At 38.3% G+C, this 21,638-nt stretch overlaps 1 protein-coding gene and 1 long non-coding RNA gene across 8 annotated transcripts in view; both read left to right on the plus strand.

Annotated features, from left to right (window-relative positions):
- Positions 1-21,638, plus strand: part of LOC149318673 (exocyst complex component 6) — a 128,926-nt gene that overhangs the window by 13,015 nt on the left and 94,273 nt on the right. For 6 of the 7 annotated variants that reach the window (XM_089510256.1, XM_089510251.1, XM_089510252.1 and 3 more), the window contains exons 2-5: positions 17,569-17,740; positions 18,860-18,907; positions 19,006-19,096; positions 20,261-20,306. In XM_089510256.1, the coding sequence (XP_089366382.1) occupies positions 17,569-17,740; positions 18,860-18,907; positions 19,006-19,096; positions 20,261-20,306 (357 nt within the window). Of the gene's footprint in view, positions 1-8,197; positions 8,284-17,568; positions 17,741-18,859; positions 18,908-19,005; positions 19,097-20,260; positions 20,307-21,638 lie in introns of all 7 variants that reach the window. The other variant, XM_089510255.1, reaches the window with a different exon arrangement.
- LOC149318674 (uncharacterized) lies at positions 3,250-5,197 on the plus strand. Its single transcript, XR_016280078.1, has 2 exons — positions 3,250-3,705; positions 4,854-5,197. It is a non-coding gene; the product is annotated as an uncharacterized LOC149318674 (long non-coding RNA).

A 21,638-nucleotide genomic window follows, 5' to 3' on the forward strand; every position in this document is an offset into this window, starting at 1 on the left:
TAGGAGAAAATTCCTTTCAACAACATAAAATTTCTTTTAAGTAAACTTGCATAGCATTGTGCTGTCTGCGAGAGATACCAAAACACAATAGAAGCTGCTTCTTCTATTTCTGCTCCTCAACTAATTTGCAGAATAGAAACCTTGGTTACCAATATACATTACTGGCCCAATTATGTAACTCCTCTACATCTAAGCTGACTGCTGTAGCTACATGAGAACCAGGAACTTTGATATGGAAGAGCAAGGTGTAAGTCACATAGGCTTATATTAAAAGGCCTAGCATATCATTTGCGTAATGGTCTTCAAAAATAATGCTCCTTCTTTCAAAAATAAACAGTATTGTTTCAGAGATTTGAGGTATTTTTTCTTTCCCCTCGTAATCACTGGTAAGTGCTAGGAATGGCATTCATAGCTTGCAAGTTCCAACATGGAGTCTTTCTGCATTTGATTTTCAAGGCATCTAGTTATGGTAGAAAGTATCTTTTTTGCAGAGGGTGGACATGTCACCCATACTCATGAGATGTTCTGCAAGGATCTCTAGTTACTTCTCCTCACACAAGGCTTCTTCTGCTAACCTTCTATCTTGTGTAGAATCTTTTCCCCTTAGCTTTAAAGGTGGAACTGACTTTTAGTGTCAGAGTAGTCAAAAAGATGTTCTTTTGGACTGCTAGGAGTTATACAGCTGAACCCATGCTTTTAACTGCTATAGTAAAGAATAGTGTATGAGAAAATTCTAGGCTCTTTGTCAAATGCATAACTAATGTTTGTGATCTGAGTGATGCAAATCTCTTGGCTTCTTTAGCATATTGAATTCTGTAGAATACTAGCCAGCATATTTTAAGAGTTTTCTTAAGAAAAGGTGTTTTTTCTCAGGTTCAGCTATTTTGGTGATAAAGATTAGCAGCAATCTTGCAGGGTAAACTTCCTAAAGATGTATGCAAGCTGTCATGAACCAAAGTGTAACTGTGCAATTTGAAGATAAAATTAGAGTGAGTTATACTGGCTGTGGGAGGTTATTTTTAAATGTTATGATTAAATTAATTTAGTTTTTAAAACTTAAAAAGTTATGGGTATTTGTGAAAGGCTGTAGACTATGGATACATCTGGACTGGAAAGAGATATTGATCATGTTCTTTCAGATTTTATACTGGATTAAATTAAACTGAACTGGAGAGCTAGTATAAAAAAATCTGTTTGTCTGAGGAGGGGACAAAAAATATTCTGTGATGAATAAAATGCATGTGGATCTCCAAAACAAAATCTGAAAGAGTGGAAACAAAATCTGGGTCTTTCTGGTCTTTTTAAAATTCAATCTGGATTTGCCCTATATTCATACTTTCAAAATGTTTGTCTGATAATACACAGTGATATTTGCAAGTTTTGGAAGTTCTTATATCTAGCCTTAAAATTCTTCCATCTGTTTTAAAACTGAAATAGTTATGGAGATCAATTATAGCGAGTTCAAGTGAATTGCTGATATACTGCCCACAAAGAGTTTGGGAATGTCCTTCCAGAAACATGTTGTGCATCTTGTTTGACTAGCTTATTATTTTCCTGTTGTTCAACTAATTTTGACCAAACCTTGATAAGAGCTATTATTAATTCCAACAATTATCCAAATTAATTTTGATTACAAAATATAACCTGGTATAGTTCAGTTCTTTATCGGTGAAAAGAGTACAAAGTTCAGTCCTGCTCTGCTTGTTTAGCCCTGTGTTTTGCTCAACAAGCTATGTGACTCTCCTGATACTGTTTAACCACATTTCTCAGCAAATCTAGACACCATAGCCAATGGCAAGGTGTTCTTGGATTTACAATTCAACAACATTTTGAGTTCTTTGTGGTTTATATTCTGAAGGATAACATTGGTTTTCAGGTTGGCATCTAACATAATTTAAATTAGTGGAACGGCCTTCCAGTTTTTGATTGCAGCTTCTGTTATAAACTGGCTGATGCAAGTTGTAATCCAACAAACATCTGGTGGACTGAAAATTTCCAAATCCTGGTTTACACTTAAATGTATGATTAATGTGGCAAATTAATATTTGTAAACGTAGGGACTATATCACTACACTAACCGGGTAGATAGCCATGTTTGGTCTTTTCTCTGCTGTTCTCGTTCTGTGCCTTCAAGTTAGTTCTGACTCCTAAGGTGAACCTATCACAGTGTTTTCATGGCAAGAGTTATTCAGGGGTGTGGTTGCCTTTGCCTTCCTCTAGGCTGAGGGAATGTCCACAGCGGGTCCTGGAATCAAACACCAGTGGATACCACAGGCCCACTGTAGTTTAAAATCAGCTGAGGCCCCATTCCCACTTACAGATAAATCTGTGTGTGATCCGAATCACAGGATTGCTTAGACAGCGGAGTGTGGTTACTACTACATTTGCCCCAATCATATTTTTCCCTCCAAAGTAATCCACTTGTGCTTCCCATTCACAAATGAATCGATTCAAAATTATTCACACTTGCGCAGATTCAATTTATTGAAAAAGAAACAGAAAAATCAGCGTCAAAAAGACACGGGTTAAATGGGTCTAGTGCATGGCTCCCCTCTTGGAATCGCTTCAGTGATTTGGATTAAGTGGGAACCAGGGTCATTTGAACTGGTTCAAACCGATTCATGATCTGGTTTAAAAGGTAGTGGGAATGAGGCCTGAGTAGTTCTGTTGGAAGAGATAGGTCTTACACTGTTTTAAATTCATATAACATGTCAAGCTGTCAAATCTCTTCTGGCTGGTCATTCCACAGTCTAGGGGCAGCTGATGAAAATGTTCTCTTGGTTACAGTTTCCAGTTTAGTCCTGGCTGGTTGAAATAAACATCCCCCAGAGACTTGCATGTATGGGGCATATTATGGGGAGAAGGCAACCCTGTAGGTAACCAGAACCCAAACCATGTAAAATTTAAAAGGTAATAACCGACACTTTGTACTTCATCCAGAAACTAACGGCACTCTCTGTGACAATCCTCCCTAGCTCACCTCATAGTCTGAACACAGTTGCTTCTTTATCTCTGATGCAGCTACTGAGATCTGCTAGGAAAGCCTCTATGACTGCTTTCCTGTTTATTTATTTCTGCCCCTTTTGTTTCCTGCAGATCCAGCACTTGCTCTGTGGAAATCCAAGTTGTGATTCATCTCCTGCTGTTTGTCCTTCTGAACTTTCAGACTAATGATTGAACCAAGTGCAATGTAGATACCTTAAATCAGATGACATCTTACATTTTTCCTGCCCAGCGGGGGGGGGGGGGGGAGGTATGTGTCTGGGAGCTATTATATATATTTAGGGAATAGTGACTGGCCTTTCCCCATATGCCATTTTTCTGACTTAAATCACTTCCCCTTGAATCTATTAGTTCTGTAATGAAAAACACCTAAGGGCACATCTAAGAAATTACTTTGCTTCTAGACACCAAAATCTGATTTCTGGGATGCTAACCATGTTCAGTTTTTTACATGCCCTGCTGTCTGGGATTTTGTTTTGCCCATGATATTAAAATACAGATTAATACTTGAATTAAGTAAGGTCATTTTTGATGTCTTGACATCAGGATTAGGAGGACTTTGATGATATCCAGGGAGATGCACTCCTTATATGAGAAGGTCACATTTTTCCTTTTAGTTATAGGTTTATTACAGAAAGGGTGGGGAACCTTGGCCTTTCAGATGTTGCTAGACTCCTCCTCCCATCAATCTCAGCTGGCATGGTCAGTAATCTGTTTAAAATCCTTATGTTTCTTTGGTTTGAAGCCAGACATGGAGCATGGGGTGTGTCACTCTGGTGTTCTATTTTTCACTATGTCACTATTGCTTTCTCCTGACCAAGGTTACTGAATTTCTAGGGTTCTAAGACTTCTAGCAATCTCTTTTACAGGAGATCTGTTCCTTTTTAGTGGTGTTATCTACATGTCCCAGAATCCCTCATCCAGCATAGCCACTGGCCAGACTGGTGGTGGTGGGGGATCAGGCAGTTGTTGTCTAGAAAGATAACTCTACCAAGTACTTGTTAAAGTTACTTTTATAAGTTTATGCTTGAGTAAAAGGGGATGTGGTGGCTTGGTGGTTAAGACGCCAGTTCTGACGACTGGAAGATCAGAAAGTTGGCAGTTTTAGGTTCACATGCTGCATGATAGGGTGAACTCCTATCACTAGTCCCAGCTTCTGCTAACCTAGCACTTCGAAAGCATGCAAATGCAAGTTGGCGAGAAGGTAACAGTATTCAGTGTGCAGTTGTGCCACATGACTTCGGCTAACGCTGGCTCTTCGGCTTAGTAACAGAGATGAGTACTGCCCCCTACAGTCGGTTAAGACTAGACATTCATGTCAAGGGACTACCTTTACTTTACTGAGGATAGGTGTTGCAGATAAATTTTAAAAGGTGAACATTGTACTTTGATATGTCTCTTCTTACAGAGCATGAAGAATGGGTGGTTCATGTCCATTTAGTTATGTTGGCATGCATTACAAATCAAATGGTCAGGGAGAGGTTTAAAGACAAGCAGTCTTGTGGACAACTTGTGAGTACTCAGATATTGTTGGACTTCATCTTGCCTTATCCCTCACAGTTGGCTATCCTGACTAGGGCTGATGGCAACTACAGTCCCAGCAACATCTGAAGCCTCAAATGTACCCCACTCTTGTTTTAATTGTATAGAGGTTCTTGCCCTAATTTTATAGAAGTTGTGTTTTGTAAATGCTTCCTAGTTAGAATGCTTTATGTTGTTGATGGCACATTTCTCAACAGCATAGTGGCAGTATACAGGCATACCTCAGCCAACAAAGCCTTTGACAAAGATTTTTTTTACAAAGTCTTTTTTACACCCTCACTCCCCTTTCCATCTTATCCTCCGTCTAGGTGAAAGTTAGCGGCATCGGTATTGAGATGATGATGACGGAGGGCTGGAGAAACACAGCCTTTCAGTTGCAGGTTGCAGCAGTATATCCACAGTAAACTGCAATAAAATCCAACATCTTAAAAAAGCAAAGATCTACAAGTTTGGCCACCAAAATAGAAATCAAAAGAGAAATGGAGACTAGTGAATTAAAAATAATCCCTGGATGAGGTTTGGAAGAAGCTTTCAAGTGGTCTCTGAAAGACTCAGAATGTTTTTGCTTACTTATGCAAAGCTTACTTGATCTGGATGTTTAATTTCATGAGTGCATATTGTTAGTTTCAAATAAAAAGTTTGTTGGAACATGTTGGATGGCTTTTCTCTTTTGTAGTGGGGCCTATCTCTATTCTTGTTATTTCTGCTTCTGGTAACAAATTTTCTGTTAAAGAATGAAAACATCTACTCTGGCCCCATTCTCACTGCCACATTTGCCCTGGGTAGATCCGGTCTGGATTCGCTAAGCTGGTACCGAATCTCCCTGGAAAGAAGTTCCTACTAACCTTTGCCCCAATCGAATGTCTCAGGTGCAATTTACCCCGCTAATGTTCACATTGCCAGAAGCAGCGCTTCAAGATGGAGCCTCCTTGTTGCCAGTCAAATTGATTTCCATGACGTGTCATGCAGCCATTCGCCAAAGCCATGGGTGCTTTCCCCCCTCCTTTTTTAAAAAAAAATGTAGCAGCAATATTTGCATATTCTGTCAACTTGTCAAATTTAAAAACTTCCAGGTGTGTGTTGTGTGCCTTCAGGTCATTTCATATTATGGCAACCCTACGGCAGCCCTATCTCTTGGCAAGATTGGTCCCGAGGAGATTTGCCATTGCCTTCCCCTGAGGCTGAGAGAGCGTGACTACCAATCCTCTTGCCCTGCCTCCGTTTTCCACCCCAAAATGCCATCTATCCTTCCCTCCTCTTTGGATCTCCTTGCTCTGCCTCTGTTTTCCACCCCAAAATGCCATCTATCCTTCCCTGTGAATTGTCTTCCACAAGCATTCACACATTCTGTCACACATACAGAAATAAAAGCAATGCCGCATGCAAAGCCACCGGTGCAAGAGGGGAGGCATGTTCCGCCCACTGCCCACCCTCTGACCTAAATCCCTCCCCTGAACTTGACTCGATCATGACCGGTGCCAAGTTCACATTTGCCGGCAGCAGGGAAGAAACGAGTTTTCCCAAAAGAAACGGTAAATAATCCACTTTCAGAAAAAAACGCTCTAAGGGGCATTTGCCCTGGATAGAGTGTGCAAGACCCTAATTCTGATGTGTTTAAACTCAGTGCCAATGGGAACTTTCCCCTTTTAATGCGGGTTACAATTCAGTACAAAAGGTAGTCTGAATGGTCCCAAAGTTAACTGAAATATAATTGTACACAATTTATAGACCACAGGAACAGGGCCCTAATAGTAAAGGCTGCTTTATATCTGACGGTATTGCACATGATATATGGGAAAATGTTCCTGTGGTATATGTGGGAACCCCTAGAAGGAAATGTGTCCACCTCACACTTTCTTCAGTGCACATGAGTCAGTTGAAATCTACTCAGCTTGTTAAGAATTTACAAAAGGGTGAAGAGGCATGGAGTGTCTACTGGCTGTATATTTTAGCCCACTTTCCATGCAGGTGGCTGCTCATTTAAGTGTTTACTGAAAATACCTCTTGCTCCCTTTTGCTTTGTTGATTCAATCACTAAAAAGTAAAGAGGATTTCAGATGTGCTGGCTTTCTTGATGGAATCTTCTCTAAAAAAAGGGGGGGGGGATGTAAAATACTGAGGTAGAAGCTGTTAATGACATACTCTGAAAAGAAGCTAACATTACTCATCGGGAGTTTATAATGGGATTTAACATGTACCAGGCACTGGTCATTATGCAGGACTCAAGCACAAGGCCGGGGAACCTGTGGCCTTCTGGATTTTGTTGGACTGTAGCTTCCATCAGGCCTAATCAGCATAGCACATGCTTGGAGATAGTAAGATTAATTGCCCAGCAATATATTCAGATGGGCCACAGATTCTCTAGCCCTGTTCTAGTTGAGTATACCAGCTGTTCTTTCCCTGATACATCAGCATCCTTCCATCATAGTGTGGCCTTCTCACTTACTGGGGACTTGATCACATGAGGCTAGGAAAGCAAAATTTTAACAGGATAAAAGAGTCTTTGGCCAGTGCTTATCACACGGTGTTGTGTCTGTTCTGCTGCATTCTGTTTCTTACTGTAGTGTATCTTTTCATTGACAGGCAAAACATGTCAATAGAATCTCAATCTCATTGCTATTCTATTACTGCCTTTGTGTAATAGGTCTCTTCTGCTGCAGTTTCATTTCTCAGGCAGTTGTGTAGTATGAGTGGGTGTGATTCTGCTCTCTCCCCCTCACAGTGATTGTAGTGTAGTGTATTCCCAAAGCTAGCTGCTATGTGCACATTCCCAAACCTCTAAAATAAATATTGGCTATGAGCAGAAGAACAGGAGAGTCTGTTCTGCCAATGATGGGTGCTAGTGCAAGGGCAACACTGGGATATAAACAGGGATTAGTTTGCAAGCAAAGGACAGTTAAGGTTTGTGAGCATTTTCAAGAAAATGCTTAAGATTTATAAATAGTTCTTTCATAATTCAATAGTTTTTTTAAAAAAAAATTGCTGAGAAGTTGCAGCTGCATTTGACTTTAATCCCCACACATAGAATGTGGGTTTCAGTTCAACTGAAATGAGAAGTACTACTTTTTTCCCTATATATATATTTGTGTGTGGAGGGGTGAGTGGGTAAGAAGCACAAAGCGTAGCAGGAAGAGGCATCTCCTTGCTCAGCCCTGTAAAAACAGGAAGGAGGAAGTCTATTGAAAATCTGGGTTTACTGATTATCAGTTGAGGTTGCACTACAAAGGATGTCCATTAACAACCATCAGTGTGATACATTGCTTATCAGAGTGAACAATAATTGCTGTAGTGTCAGTACTACAGAATATTGACCCTGGTTATAGGAAGTAATGTTAACTAACAAACTGTACTCGGCCCTTTCCTGCTTGTAGAAACAGGATACTATTAGTGAGAACAATTCACAGAAACTGCACATACAGGAAAACGTGACAAATCGAGTATAAAGGCAGAGCTAAGATTAATAAATTATCTCTCCTTGTTTGCAGAATTTAAGTGAATGCCATTCTTTTGACATGCTGTAATCTCCTAAATTGAACAGAGTCATATTTTTAAACAAGGATGGAAGAATTGATACCACAGATAATGCTTGCATGTAGAAAGTCTCTTTAGGGGCTGAGAATACATTCTCATTATATCTGTTGTTGAATTGCAGGAAACACCTGGCTTTTTAAGGGAGTGGATTAAGAAAACCCGACGGGGAATACAGGAAAAATTGGCATTTGGAACTGATGATTAGCGGTAAATATATATTGGTAGACAGTCAGAGAGGAAACGGTTGCAAGGCTTCCTGAGAAAGTGCTGCAGTAATTTAATGTTTTGTTACACTGTCACTTTAGGGATATGCTAATTATGGTTTGGACAGCATCCCAATTCAAATGCTGCATCCAATTTCAAGCGCTGCATCTTCTTTCAGTGACTTTTCTCTGGATGTTTGTGGAAAAAAACATGCCCTTGCATTCATAATTCACAGTCAGAGTGAATATCATTATTATTATGGAATGATCTCAATGACACTTGCTATGTATTTGCCTTTTGTTCTTGGAGATGAAACTGGTTACATATAAAATGCGGCTAATGTCTTAATTTTGACAATCTCTGATGCTTAGAAACTTCTAATTCTTCAATGGATGGATATAGTCTCCCTGAACCTGAAAAAGTTATTCATATTCTGACCTGGTCATCTTAACATTAGTACATAAAACTGGAGAAGGAACATTATTTCATCATAGATTGTCAAATACCAAATAATGTCTTCCTCTTTCTGTGACTTTTTGGTCCCTGTTTGTTCTTCCTAAATCCTTTTTCCTTCAAGCTTAGTTTTGTGATGACTCATTTGCTCTGATCAATACTCTTTAAAACTAATTAGGGCTCTGGTTATTTTAATTGTGACCCACACCATTACTCAAAGGGATGGTCCTTGGATTGGGGGCTGGTCCATGAACCATGTAACTGGAGAGTTTTCAGGAAAGAAATAAACAATTGTGGTCCAGTGGCACAAATATGCCACTGGTCTCCGGCTAATTGGCCCCTAAATCCCCCTAAAGCTGTAATTCCCAAACTTTGGACTTACAGGTGTTTTGGACTTCCGCTCCCAGAATGCCAGACCATTGGCCAAGATGTCTGAGGCTTCTGGAAGCGGAAGTCCCAAACACTTGGAGGATTGGCGTTTGGGAATCACTGCCCTAAAAGGGCCAGATTCTGTCTGATCTTGAAAGCTAACTAACCAGGATCAGCCCTGGGTAGTATTTGGATGAGAGACTGCGAGTGAATACCAGGTACTATATAGTCCTCTGTATCCACAGATTCTCTATCTACGGCTTTTGAGTGTTGAATTACTTTGGAGACCACGATTTGATACCCCTCTTAGCCATAAAAAAATCCACTGGGTGACCTTGGGGAAGTCACATGCTCTCAGCTTCAGGGGAAGGCAGTGACAAACTTTGTCTGAACAAATCTTGCCAAGAAAACCCCATGATAGGGTTGCTATAAGTCAGAAATGACTTGAAGGCAAACAACAACATAGACATTCCAAAAAGCAAATCTTGATTTTGTCATTTTATATAAGAGACACTGTTTTACTATGCCATTGTATTTAATGGGATTTGAGCATCCAAGGATTTTGGTATCCATGGGGGGGGGGGGGACTGGAACCAACAGATGGCAAGGACCCCTGTATTTCAGAGGAAGGAGCCAGGGAAACAACCTCTGAGTATTCCTTGCCCAAGAAATCCCTGGAGTCACCTTAAGTTGACAAGCAACTTAGAGGTGCACATGCATGCACCCTGGCTACTTGGAGGAAGAATTGTTGGTGCCTCAGATGAGATAGCTTTTGTGACACTGTCCTACTGTTCCTTCTCTAAAAATCGTGTGTGCATGCACATATGTACATCTACGTAGGCATGTGTGTATGCATATATACTTTATATATATAAATTACAAAATTTTCACAGTAGTGAACCCGTGGTTTAAGTGAGCAGTTGTAGCCCTACAGATATTTTAGGAAGCTGGCTATGCTAGCTATGGCTTAGGGGAGTTGTAGGTGCAAGACATTGGAGTCCCTCAGTTGCCCACCCTTGTATTATATTGTCATTGTGCCCCCCCCCCCCCGAATATGAACAAGTTGCCATTTACAAATTCAGTAGTACAGTAGTTCTGTGTGGTCACACAATAACATCAAATCGAAAATACATCTTGTGATCATGCCTTTTAATAGTACAACGAAAAAATTGAAAATACATCAAGATAGCTTTTGAAATTCACAAGTTTCTTTCTCAGACAAAGATGGCAAAATAGCACACAGGGGAGAAAAGTGATGGTGGTGGTTGCCTATAAATCACCACAAGTTGAATTTTTCCATTTATATGTATGTTTATTTTTGCAATCAAAACACCTTCCTGAGACCAGAATTATACTTACTAATTATGGTGAATTTAGAGACTTGTAAAGAATAGAAATATAGAAACTTGATCATCTACCTGGTAATGGCAGCAAGATTGATTCTTGCGAGATAGTCGAAAACCAATACAATTCCAACATGTGTGGATTGGCTTGGAAAAGTGATAGAAATGACTCAGACAAATTAACTACTTTGGTGAGGATGTATTGGAGGCATATTTTTTCCCAGTGAAAATTGATCCAACAAAGCAGATTTGAGGGTCTCTGCAGAGTTTGGAATAAAATATAAAAAAAAACTCCCAAAAATGTATTGACCTTTTCCCTCTCTAGGGATATTGCAAAATAAGTGTATTGTAATGAGCAATGAGCATCTTTCTTTGTAGTATAAAGTAATGAACATGCCAAATGTTAATGTCTTTTCTTTCAGCTCTTTCATTTTATCTAGTAAGCAGTAATTTTCATGAAAGAATAATAAGGGTAAAAGGCTTTGGGAAAAATGAACATAGTGACACCCTTGAGAATAACTGATTTATGAGCTATTTTATATATCGGCCCACTGTTTCAGATGCACAGTTGGAAGAAGTGGATGGATATCCATGAAAGCTCATATTTAAATCAGTCTAAAAATGCTACTAGATTCTTCCCCCTCCCCATATTTTTACACTGAAAGGTATTAACCATGGATATCAAATGACAAGCAAGAATGACACCCTTTATTGTACATGCTGTGGAAATAAGTGAAACATTAAAAAGAACATAATAAATATATTGGAGCAAGAAATTCCATTACATCCAAAGTACAGTGAGGACTTTTACCAGTGGAACAGTAGTTAAATGCCTGTACTACAGCCACTCACTCAAAACCATAAAGTTGCGAGGTCAATACCAGCAAAAGGGCTCAAGCTTGACTCAAGCTTGCATCCTTCCGAGGAGATCGCTCAAATGAGTACCCGGCTTGTTGGGGGCAATTAGCTTATACTCGTAAACCGCTTAGACACTGCTAGTTAAGTATGACGCGGTATATAAATGAAGCTGTTTGTTTTGGTTTGTTTTTTGATTCCAGCAGAATTGGGCTGAGGACAGTGCCCCCTCCTCATCACAACACTCCCTACATGTATCCAAAAGTGACTCTGGATGGCTGGGAAATCCTCCAGACTTGGGGCTGCATCCACATTGCAAAAATAATCCAGTTTGACACCACTTCAGCTGCCTTAACTCAGTGCTATGGAATTCTGGGAGTTGTAGTTCTGATATCAGAGCTCTCTGACAGAAAAAGCTAAATAACTCACAAATCTGCAATTTTCAGCATTCCATTGCATAAATTAAGTAGTTAAAGTGGTATCAAACTGGATTATTTCTGCAGTGCAGATACAGCTTTGGAGCCAATTTTAGGTGGTATTGAAGGCCACAGGGCAGAGGGGTGGGGAAGAAAGTTCCTTGGCACTTGCTAGTGGGATGCTATGTTTAGCCTAGTTATTCTTCTGGTTTCTTGTATGTAAAATTCTACATATTGTGTAACTGGACTTGTGATGCTATAAATAACCATGAGCTTTCACATTCTGAGAATGGAGTATTGTGCTTGTGGATGCATCTGCTGTTCTCTCTTTGACTCAGTTTGGCACATCATTTGTGCTGCTACAGACTTAGATTTTATTGTGACCCATCTCTTCAGGAAAAGGAACACATCTAGTCAATAGGTCTTGTTGACCTTGTTTAAACCTCTTTTTTCCCCTCTCAGGATTGCAGAGAGAAAAAACAAGATTCATGTGGCTTTTGTACTGTATTGGATGTTGTTCACTTCTGTTTTGGGTAGTACTGAAAGCCCCCAAAAGGAAAGGGAGCAGATAAGGATGGGAGAGGTACTGTTGTGTCCCAGTATTTAGAATATAGTTCCCATAATCCTTTACTGATGGCTGTGGTTTTTTTAAGGTGAAACGAAACATAGCTTGGGGGTCAAAGATTTCACACTGTTGATCATCTGAGCCATCCTGTGACATCTAGTTCAGAAGTTACTGATGCATACTAAACAAGGAGATGCAAACAGTGATGAAGTATGAGTGAAATGACATGCATTTTTACATAGTATTTATAAACTGCAACCTTGTAAAACATTGTGAACTGAAAATTGTGGCGAACACCCTCCTTGAACTAAGGGCAGAACAGCAGTAGTGGTAGTGAATTGTTTGCTTTCTCTCTCAATCAGAAAAACCACTATGACTGGTTAGAAAACTTGAAACCCACTGAATGATCTTGGACATGCTCTCAGCCTCACTGGAAGGCAATGACAAACCTCCTCTGAACAAATCTTGCCAAGAAAACCCCATAATAGGGTTGCCTTAGGGCTGCTATACTTCGGAAGCCCCTTGAAGGCACACAACAACAACAACAGCAATAACAACTGCAGCTGTTCCATGACTTGTGATGAGAAATAATTTGTCATGACTCCCACAGGGTGGTGCTATTTCCATATGTAGCACAGAGAAATGTGCTGCGGTTGATAGCTGTGCTTTGCACTTCTTGTGAAATATAGCAAGTGGTCTCTGTGTGCCTTTTTTACCTTGTATTTGAACTTTGCTTAGCCCTAGTTGGGAAAACAGAATGGTTTGAGAGCAATGTACAGTTCATTTTTACTAAAGATGTGGATGATTGTGAATGTTACAGCACAGAACTATGATGTCCCACAATATATTTGTATCGGATGCATAATTTTATTTTTATCATTTTCTTTTCCTTTTATTCTCCTTTTCTACATTGTTTTTCTGCTTGCAGAATAAGATTCTACTCCTTTCTGGTGCACTTCCATAGCAAATATATAATATATCTCATGCACATTGTGTCAAGCCAAAACCACATTGTAGTATTTATTAAGTCAAGATATAAAAAACAGCTGTCTTTGCTTCTCCATTAGGATTCCCCATTGCTTTCTGTGATGGGAACTATGATTAGTTGCTTGAAAACAAGTCAAGATTGCAGGCCAACTTTAAAATTTAAGCATGTGCATAAAACTTTAATTGAAAGCCATATGACTAAAATTTCTAACTTTGGGTGGGTTGTGGCCTATATAGTCTATGCAGAGGTTGGCAAAGTAACTTTTATAGGTTACATACAGTTCCCAGAATTCTGTAGCCATTGTGGTGCTGGCTTTGGGATTCTGGGAGTTGTAGTAAACTGACAACTTAATGCAGTTCTGGGTGTATGGGTCTATATTAATTAAACTGCATCTCATTTTAGCCAATAGCTTCATAAATAAGTTGATTAGTGTGCAAATGACAGTCAGGACAAGATGAAAAGGAGATTCTACACTATAATATTGATGACACATCTTCAGCCTCGGCGGAGAACCTACTCTTTCTAGTGTCGGGAGAGGTGGATTGAAAGGTAAATGATGTTGAAATGAAATGTGAAATAAATAAATACCAAGCAATAGGAAGGTATCAGGAAACATGCATTCTCTGCAAATATTCTTTACAAAGAGACATCATAAAAGCATAGGAAATAATAAGCAGGGCAGGCTTTTTTAAAATAGCCTTATAAGGTTGAGATCACCAGAAGTTAGAAGATACTTAGGTAGGTGATGTTAAGATAGTGTTATTAGAATGAGAAGTGCAAATATTTGATACATTAATGCTGTCTCTGGGCTTGAAGCAGTTGAAAAGCTACACCCCCTCCCCAATACAGCAGAGTGGCCAGTGGTACCCCACAAGCTTTTGAAGGCATGTTATTGGTTATTTAAGGGGAGCTGGTAGTGAGGAATCAAAAATCAGTTGTGTGTGTCCCTTTAGGCTCAGTGCACTACCCATTCCTTGGCAGTTTCCCATACCTTGAGTTACTTGTATAATCCCTTGCAGTTATCTGGAAATAATTCCAAGTTGGCTGTGGGGCTTACTTCTAAATAGTTGTGGATAGGATCATACTGAATTACCCTAATGCAAATGTGTGTGTGTGTTGTTAAAATCATAGCTTATTTTATTTCAAAGATGTCATTTAAAATCTGTCACAGTAATGGTAAATGTTGGTAGGTATGGAGTATTCAGATGATAGGAGCAATTCTGAAAAATACAGTTGATCCTCCATATCCCCCAATTTTGCATCTACAGATTCCACTTTCCATGGCATGACGATATTCCAAAATTTAAAAAATTCCCAATAGCAAACCTTGATTTTGCCATTTATGTAAGGGAGACCATTTTACTACATCATTGTATTTAATGGGACTTGAGCATCCACAAATTTTGGTATCCTCAGGGGATCCTGGAACCAAACCCCAGCAGATACCAAGGACCCTCTGTTATGTCATCTTGTTTCACTGACAGTCATAGTGTTCTGTTAGCTTCTGGGTAGGTAATTTTCTTCCCTGTTTGCATACATAGCCATATTGTCTGAAGTCATATTGCCGTTTAAAATATTTTGGCTTCTGATGACCACTAGGGGGCTATTTGTGCAAGGCCAGCATTACCAGACATCCTCCTTTTCCAGAATACATCTTACATTTGCAACCTTCTATCCAGGAGGAATTTCAAAATGTCCTACATTTTATGCATGGCTATGAAGCATGAATTACATTTATATGAGTGTTTTTAGCTTTTATTTGGTAATATTCTACATTTTCCTTTAATGTCCTACATTTACAATGCCTTGTCCTCCTTGTTGATTAGGACATCTGGTCACCCTGTACAAGACCTTTTTTAGCTGTATTTCATGGACATTTAAAAATGCAGTGTTATGGCACATAGTACTTGAAAGTTATATGTATATTGTGCATGTGTACATTGGTTGCATAGAGTCATGAAAACACATAATGACATTTTTTGATCTACCCATGTTTTGCAGATACCATTCTGCATCCTTTGTCTTTCTTTCACAGCTGTCATTCTTGTTTATGCAGTGCTGCTCTTTGGCTCACACGTTGTTTCTCTCCTCACTTCTAAGAACATGGCCAGTACTTATTTAAGCTTAGATATTTGTGTGTGAATGTAGTATATGTAGATACGAAAACAAACAAATGCGACCATTAACAGTATAGAATTATAGTATAGTACTATTATTTCCGAAAGGCACCAGATCTGGTCCGATCTTGGAAGCTAAGCAGGTCAGGTTAATACTTGGATGGGAGACCACCAACAAATAGCAGGTGCTGTAGGCTATATTTCAGAGAAGGCTATAGCAAACCACCTCTGAGAATTCCTTGCCCAAGAAAGCCCCATGAAATTAATGGGGTTGCCATACGTTGACAGACAGCTTGTGAAGGCACACATTCTACTATAACTCCCATGATTCTATCCTGTGGAATTCTAGGACTTGCAACTTAGGGAGTGGCATTTCAAATACTCTCCTAGAATGCTTTAGGTCTTTGCTAGTGTCAGGCTTCCATAGGATGCAGCCATGGCAGTTAAAGCTTAATAGTAGCGCTGTAACTGTGTAGTGTAGTACTGAGCAAAGATGTGGCAAACTAGGAAGAAATCTGTTTGACCCCTGAATTGACCTGGAATATTCAGGGCTCAAACTATTATTCTGAATCATGCTGCCCTCCAGGGGTTTTCAGGTTGCAACTTCTAGTAGGCTTTACAAACATACCCAGTAGAGAAGAATGAATGCTGGGAATTGCAGTTCAATAAGATCCAGTTTTAAAGTACAATTGGTGTCTGGAAATTTGTCAGGAAGGAAAGAACTCGGTTGTTCATTGAGCGACCTGGGTTAGTCTGAGACTTAAAGGAGTGTAACAAGTATATCAATTGTTCCATGAACAAAGCATTAAACATAACCAAGTCATGTGCTGTTTCTGTCCAGTTTTGATAATTGTTTTATGGATTGCATAAACTGTCTTAATTATCTTCTTGTAGTGGTGATATTTTTATATTTATTTATTTCCTGGCTTTTCCCCAGTCTGAGACTCAAGTTAAAACAAATACAGCTAAAAGTCATGCTGCCCTCTAGATACAGCATGTATGCAGGAAAGTAGAGTATGACATAAACAATAAATCTAAGAAAGAAACGCTAACTCTGACACTGAGTTGGATTTTTGATGGTGCATTTGTATTTATTGATAGTTTGCCTAGCTGTGTTTCTCTTAGGAGGGATGAGCTAGTGGAATGGTGCTCACATACTGCATTGTTTTGAAAATCAAAACATTTTAAACATTGGGCAATTATTCTCCACTAGAGGGGCTATTTGTGCAAGACAATTCTTAAAGCTGTATTTTGCTTGCCCCTAGAGGTGTTTAAAAATGCAGTGTTACGGCATATGAGATAGATAGATAGATAGATAGATAGATAGATAGATAGATAGATAGTATTCATTTTATTATTGTTATTATTAGTTAATGCTTGAGGGAGTATAAGGGACCAGTTTTTGTTGTTATTTTCATCTTGCATTTTGCACTGTATTGTATTCTTGCTGCCATGAGAGAGTTAGTCATTGTCAGTTTTTGCTATTTATTGCTATTATGATTTGATGTTTGTTGTTATTGTTTATTTGCTATGTATTATGGGCATTAATTTTAAGTTGTATTGATTTGAAATGTTAATTGTTATGCAGTTTTTATTGCTATTATTGTTATTTGCTATGCACTCTTGCTATTTATTATTATTGTAAATTGTTATGTTATTTTTATTCTACTTGTATTGCTATGTATTTTTTTTACTGTTGTAACCTGCATGGATTCTTCGTGATTGGGCGGGCTATAAATAAACAATTTATTATTATTATTGATTATTTTCACATATTTCCAAATGAGCATTTAGAAAATCTTTGGCATGGTAAGAGAAGCGGACTGTATTGGACTAGTGTTTGAGGGTTAAGGTTAAGGTTAAGGTTAAGGATCCATTCTGCCCCCCCTCGCATAAAAGAAATAGCGTGTATGCTGGTGCTCTTGGTGGTGCGGTGGCGTGTGCCATTATTTCTTCCGGCGCGCAGTGCCGCTTCTTTCAGCGCTGCTTTCAGCGTATGATGAAAACAGCGTATAATGCAGGCACACTGTATATTCTTCTTGTCTGAAAGCAATTTTGGGTATGGGGTAACTGTAGTTAATTTATTCACTTTGTATGTTATTTGAGGGTTTTTTTCCTTTTACATTTTGTTAAATTAAGATTCAAAATACTAATTGCTGCTCATATTTTATATATTTGACAGATCTGTATATGATGATCAACCCAATGCACACCAGAAGTTTATGGAAAAACTAGATGCGTGCATACGCAATCATGACAGGGAAATTGAAAAGATGTGCAATTTTCACCATCAAGGTTTTGTGGATGCTATTACAGAACTACTTAAAGTAAGAGCTGATGCAGAAAAATTAAAGGTAAGACACTAACTTTGTTTTTATATCAATTTAAAAATAATGAAAGAATTTGTTTGTGCTGCATAGGGCAGGTTTATAATTGAACACTCCCCTTTAAAATACTAACATATTTGAATGTTTGCAGACTGATTCAATGAACAATATTTAATTGTAGCTAGTAATGCAGGAATTATATATAATGCAGACTCATAAAGCATGCAAATATAAATATTTTTTGCAAGTTTTGATTTTCATCCCCCCAACAAATAACCAAATCAGACATGTGATTTTCTTCTTTAAACAAATATTTTGTCTGCTTTCTCAAAATGAAGATGGAATTGTTGGGATTTTTTAGAATGTTATTGTGAAATTTCCTCAGAAGTAAAATGTGGAACTAGTCTCTTTAGCTCTCTTTACACATTTGCAAGAAAAATATGCACAGCAGACAGAATGAGCGTAGTTCACCAGAGGTTATGATTAGAACAGCATTATATAAAGGATATTCAGATAACAAGAGACCAAATACAGCATCAATGAGGTCATTGAGCATCTTTGTTCAGAAATTAATGAGTTTTTTAATAAACTAGAATGTGCTCCCTTATTATGATGACCTAATGAGTCACTTAATATGTGGGAAAGTCTGAGGTTGAGCTTTGCCTGCACCTGCGGCATTAAAATGTTGCTGTGGCTTGGAGATTTTCACGTTTGATGTTAATCAACCACCCAGTGTTTGCATTCAGCAAAGTATGAATGTTTAATTACCATAAAATGCAATCACCATTTCTTGCAGACAATGAATGGCACATAGAGCTCATTGAGGTTATCAAAAAGGGACCAGTGGTCAATTGGGTCAATGATTTGAATTGTTTGACAGACCTACAGAAACAAATAAAGTTCAAAAATCCCAAGTAAATTTGAGAAGTTTGCCACAGAATCTGTTAGAAAGAACTGTCATAACTAATTGAAGTTAACAAAAAAAACCTTGGTGATCAAAAGTTCAAGTTCAAGCTGTAGAGTTAATTTGGATTTGCATTTCTTTGTTCTAAGTTTCTCATGAAGCATGATCTGATTACAAGGGTGAACAGTTACATCAGGGCAATATATGCATATTTGTCTAACAAAGGTGAAATTATTTTTAAGGTCCAAGTTACTGATACCAACCGAAGGCTTCAAGATGCTGGGAAAGAGGTGAGAAAAATTGTGCTTCCTATGTGCTGAATGAACATTTTTAGGGAACAGCTTGTACCCGTAATTTAACTGCAACATGTTTTTTGAAAATATCCAAGGTAATAGCTCAAACGGAGGAAATCATCCAATGCCGACTTCAGCAACGGAATATTACAACAGTGGTTGAGAAGCTTCAGTTGTGTCTTCCAGGTGAGTTAGCATTACACAGAGTAACTAAAAATCACCACCAAAATAAGAAGCCTGTAAATTTCAGCAAGTTGATGTCAAAACCATGTCACAGCTGTGTTGTACATTTGAATGCAAATATCATTGTAGTCTTAAAAGGGATTTTTCAGCTGAGAGCCACTGTGTCTAATTCTGTTCTTGAACAGCCAGGATATTCCTAAGAGGCTATGGATGGTGATGATGATTATGATGATTGATTTAATGCAGTGTGGATAAACTTCAGACTTATGGGATCTATTTTATTTTTTATTACAACCCCAAGATTCACCAGGTGGAGACTGATTCAGAAGAGCGGTACTGAGAATTAAAGAGTTCTGAGCCTAGGAACGGTTATGAATACGAGACGGCAATTTGCAGTCTTTCAGTTAAAAAACAACAACTTTTTATTATTGTTACTCTTGAACAATTAATAATCAGAAATCACTGCTGATCTACTATAAAACATCCAGAGCTCTAATGTTAAGTCCTTAGCTAACTTGTGCCCACCCTTTACCTAATAGATACACAATATTTTCATGCTGTTAAATGTCAGTGTTTATTTGCTTATTGCTGAAATGGGCAGTTTCATAGTTAAACATTCTCGACATACTCTCTCCCCCTGCAAATATCACAGTTTCTAGACATTTATTTTAGGTAGCTATTTAATTATCATGCCTATCTAGCCCTTTATACTATGTCAGTAGTTTTCCACATGATGCACTGTTTATAAGAACTGTTCCTGCAGACATCTGTAACCACCCTTTATTGTTGTTTGCTGTAACTTGCAGGGATTACAGTAGGTGGTACTGTTGGTATACAATACACTGTCCCTATGAACTAATTATATACAGGAAGCGCTGAAGGTTTTTAGGGGTGCTCTCAGTAAGAAAATGTTGCCTTGTTTGCATTGAGGTAGGCTTGAACAGTGTTTTGATTTTAGTATTTTTCTTGATGGATCATTGCCCCCTGTTGCTTTCAGCACACATTACATTGCCTTAAAAATTATTTTATCATCATATTGTAAAACCTTCCTTGGACAAAGAGTGTATTTGTGTGTAAAACTGAACATAAGGGGGAAAATATATGAGCCTTGTAATCTTTGCACATTTTGTAGTAGTATTTATATGTTTTAATATCTCATTTATGCAGTACTGGAGATGTACAGCAAATTAAAAGATCAGATGAATGTAAAAAGGTGAGTAGAATTCTTTTCAACCAGACTATAACTTTTTTTAATGAATGGGTTCATCCACTTGTCTTCTACAATTACTGATGGAATGGTAAAGACTACTCTGGTCAAGACATATAATGAATCTTGGTCTGGTCATTGTATTCTTTTCATGTCTTTGTTTCATGTCTGTCATTACAAATGAACAGATGTTATGAGAAAAATGAAGCATTTTCAAGGGCTTAATGATTGTCTTGAGAAAAGCTCAGTTTTAAGCAGTATTCAATGCAGTGAAAATATTTGAGCTAGGTTTATAATGGCATTTATAATTTGATTTGTTTTAGAATGTTAAAACAGGCTGTGAACAACTAGTAAATTCTAAAAACGGCAGAACAGGCTCCTAGCCTTATTACAGTTTGCCTTCAACTGCAGTTCAGCATATCCTTACATGGGTTTAAATCGTACAAAGCACAGTGGAACTGGCTTCTTGAAAAGGTTGCACAGGATTGCAGTGTTAAGCTTTGAAAAAAAAGCAGATTCTAAGCAAGCACGTATTTCTTTGAAAACAAAGAAAGATTGAAAGAAGAGTTATGATTTCTTACCCTTTATATATTTTACTGCTCATTTTTAGATTGTGTAATATTTAACGTTGTTACTGTAATTGTAAGCCTTGTGCAGATATTTGCAATAAAACCCATTTTACAGCTGTGAATCTCTTTATAGTTAAAATTATTGCTTTTAAAATTTACTCATAGTAAATGTTGGTTAATGGTTGCTTTGTTACACCACCAAGGCAACCAACCTAATGGTAATTTTGGAGCCTCTTTTGCTTCTCAGAGGCTTACTTTTTTCAGTTCCTACATTTAAAAAAAATGGCTACCCTAATGCTATTTTTTTCTGTATTACTGAATTAAAAATGCAGAACCTGTGGAAGATCCACTGATTGTTAATTTGCTATGTTTTATTTCATGGCTGCAATTCCCCAATCCAGTTGATAGACTGCACTCACTTTGTACATTGACTGCAGCATTTCCTGAAAGAAAAGGGGCACTCTTATATGTGTGGATGGCGCTAGGAGATACTACTTGCCAGACAATATTGGGGCCAATTTTGTGCATACTCTGATATGCGAAAAGCATGAAATAGAAATGAAAAGTACCTGCAAGTACGTAGCTCTGAATGTTGAGAGCAGTTGAGACAAGCTGCTCATACTATGTGGCAAAATAAATACATAGAATACAGTGTACATATAATATGACCTTTGTATCACAACCCAGTTAATGAACCTTGTCCTGACTTATTTTCCTTCTTTGATTCTGGCCCTTGTTTCCTGAAGGAAAAGTATGGACATGTAGGCAG

This window comes from Sceloporus occidentalis, unplaced genomic scaffold (assembly GCF_023333645.1).
Source record: "Sceloporus occidentalis isolate IW3139 unplaced genomic scaffold, rSceOcc1.0.p SCAF_2, whole genome shotgun sequence".
Taxonomy (NCBI): Eukaryota; Metazoa; Chordata; class Lepidosauria; order Squamata; family Phrynosomatidae; genus Sceloporus; species Sceloporus occidentalis.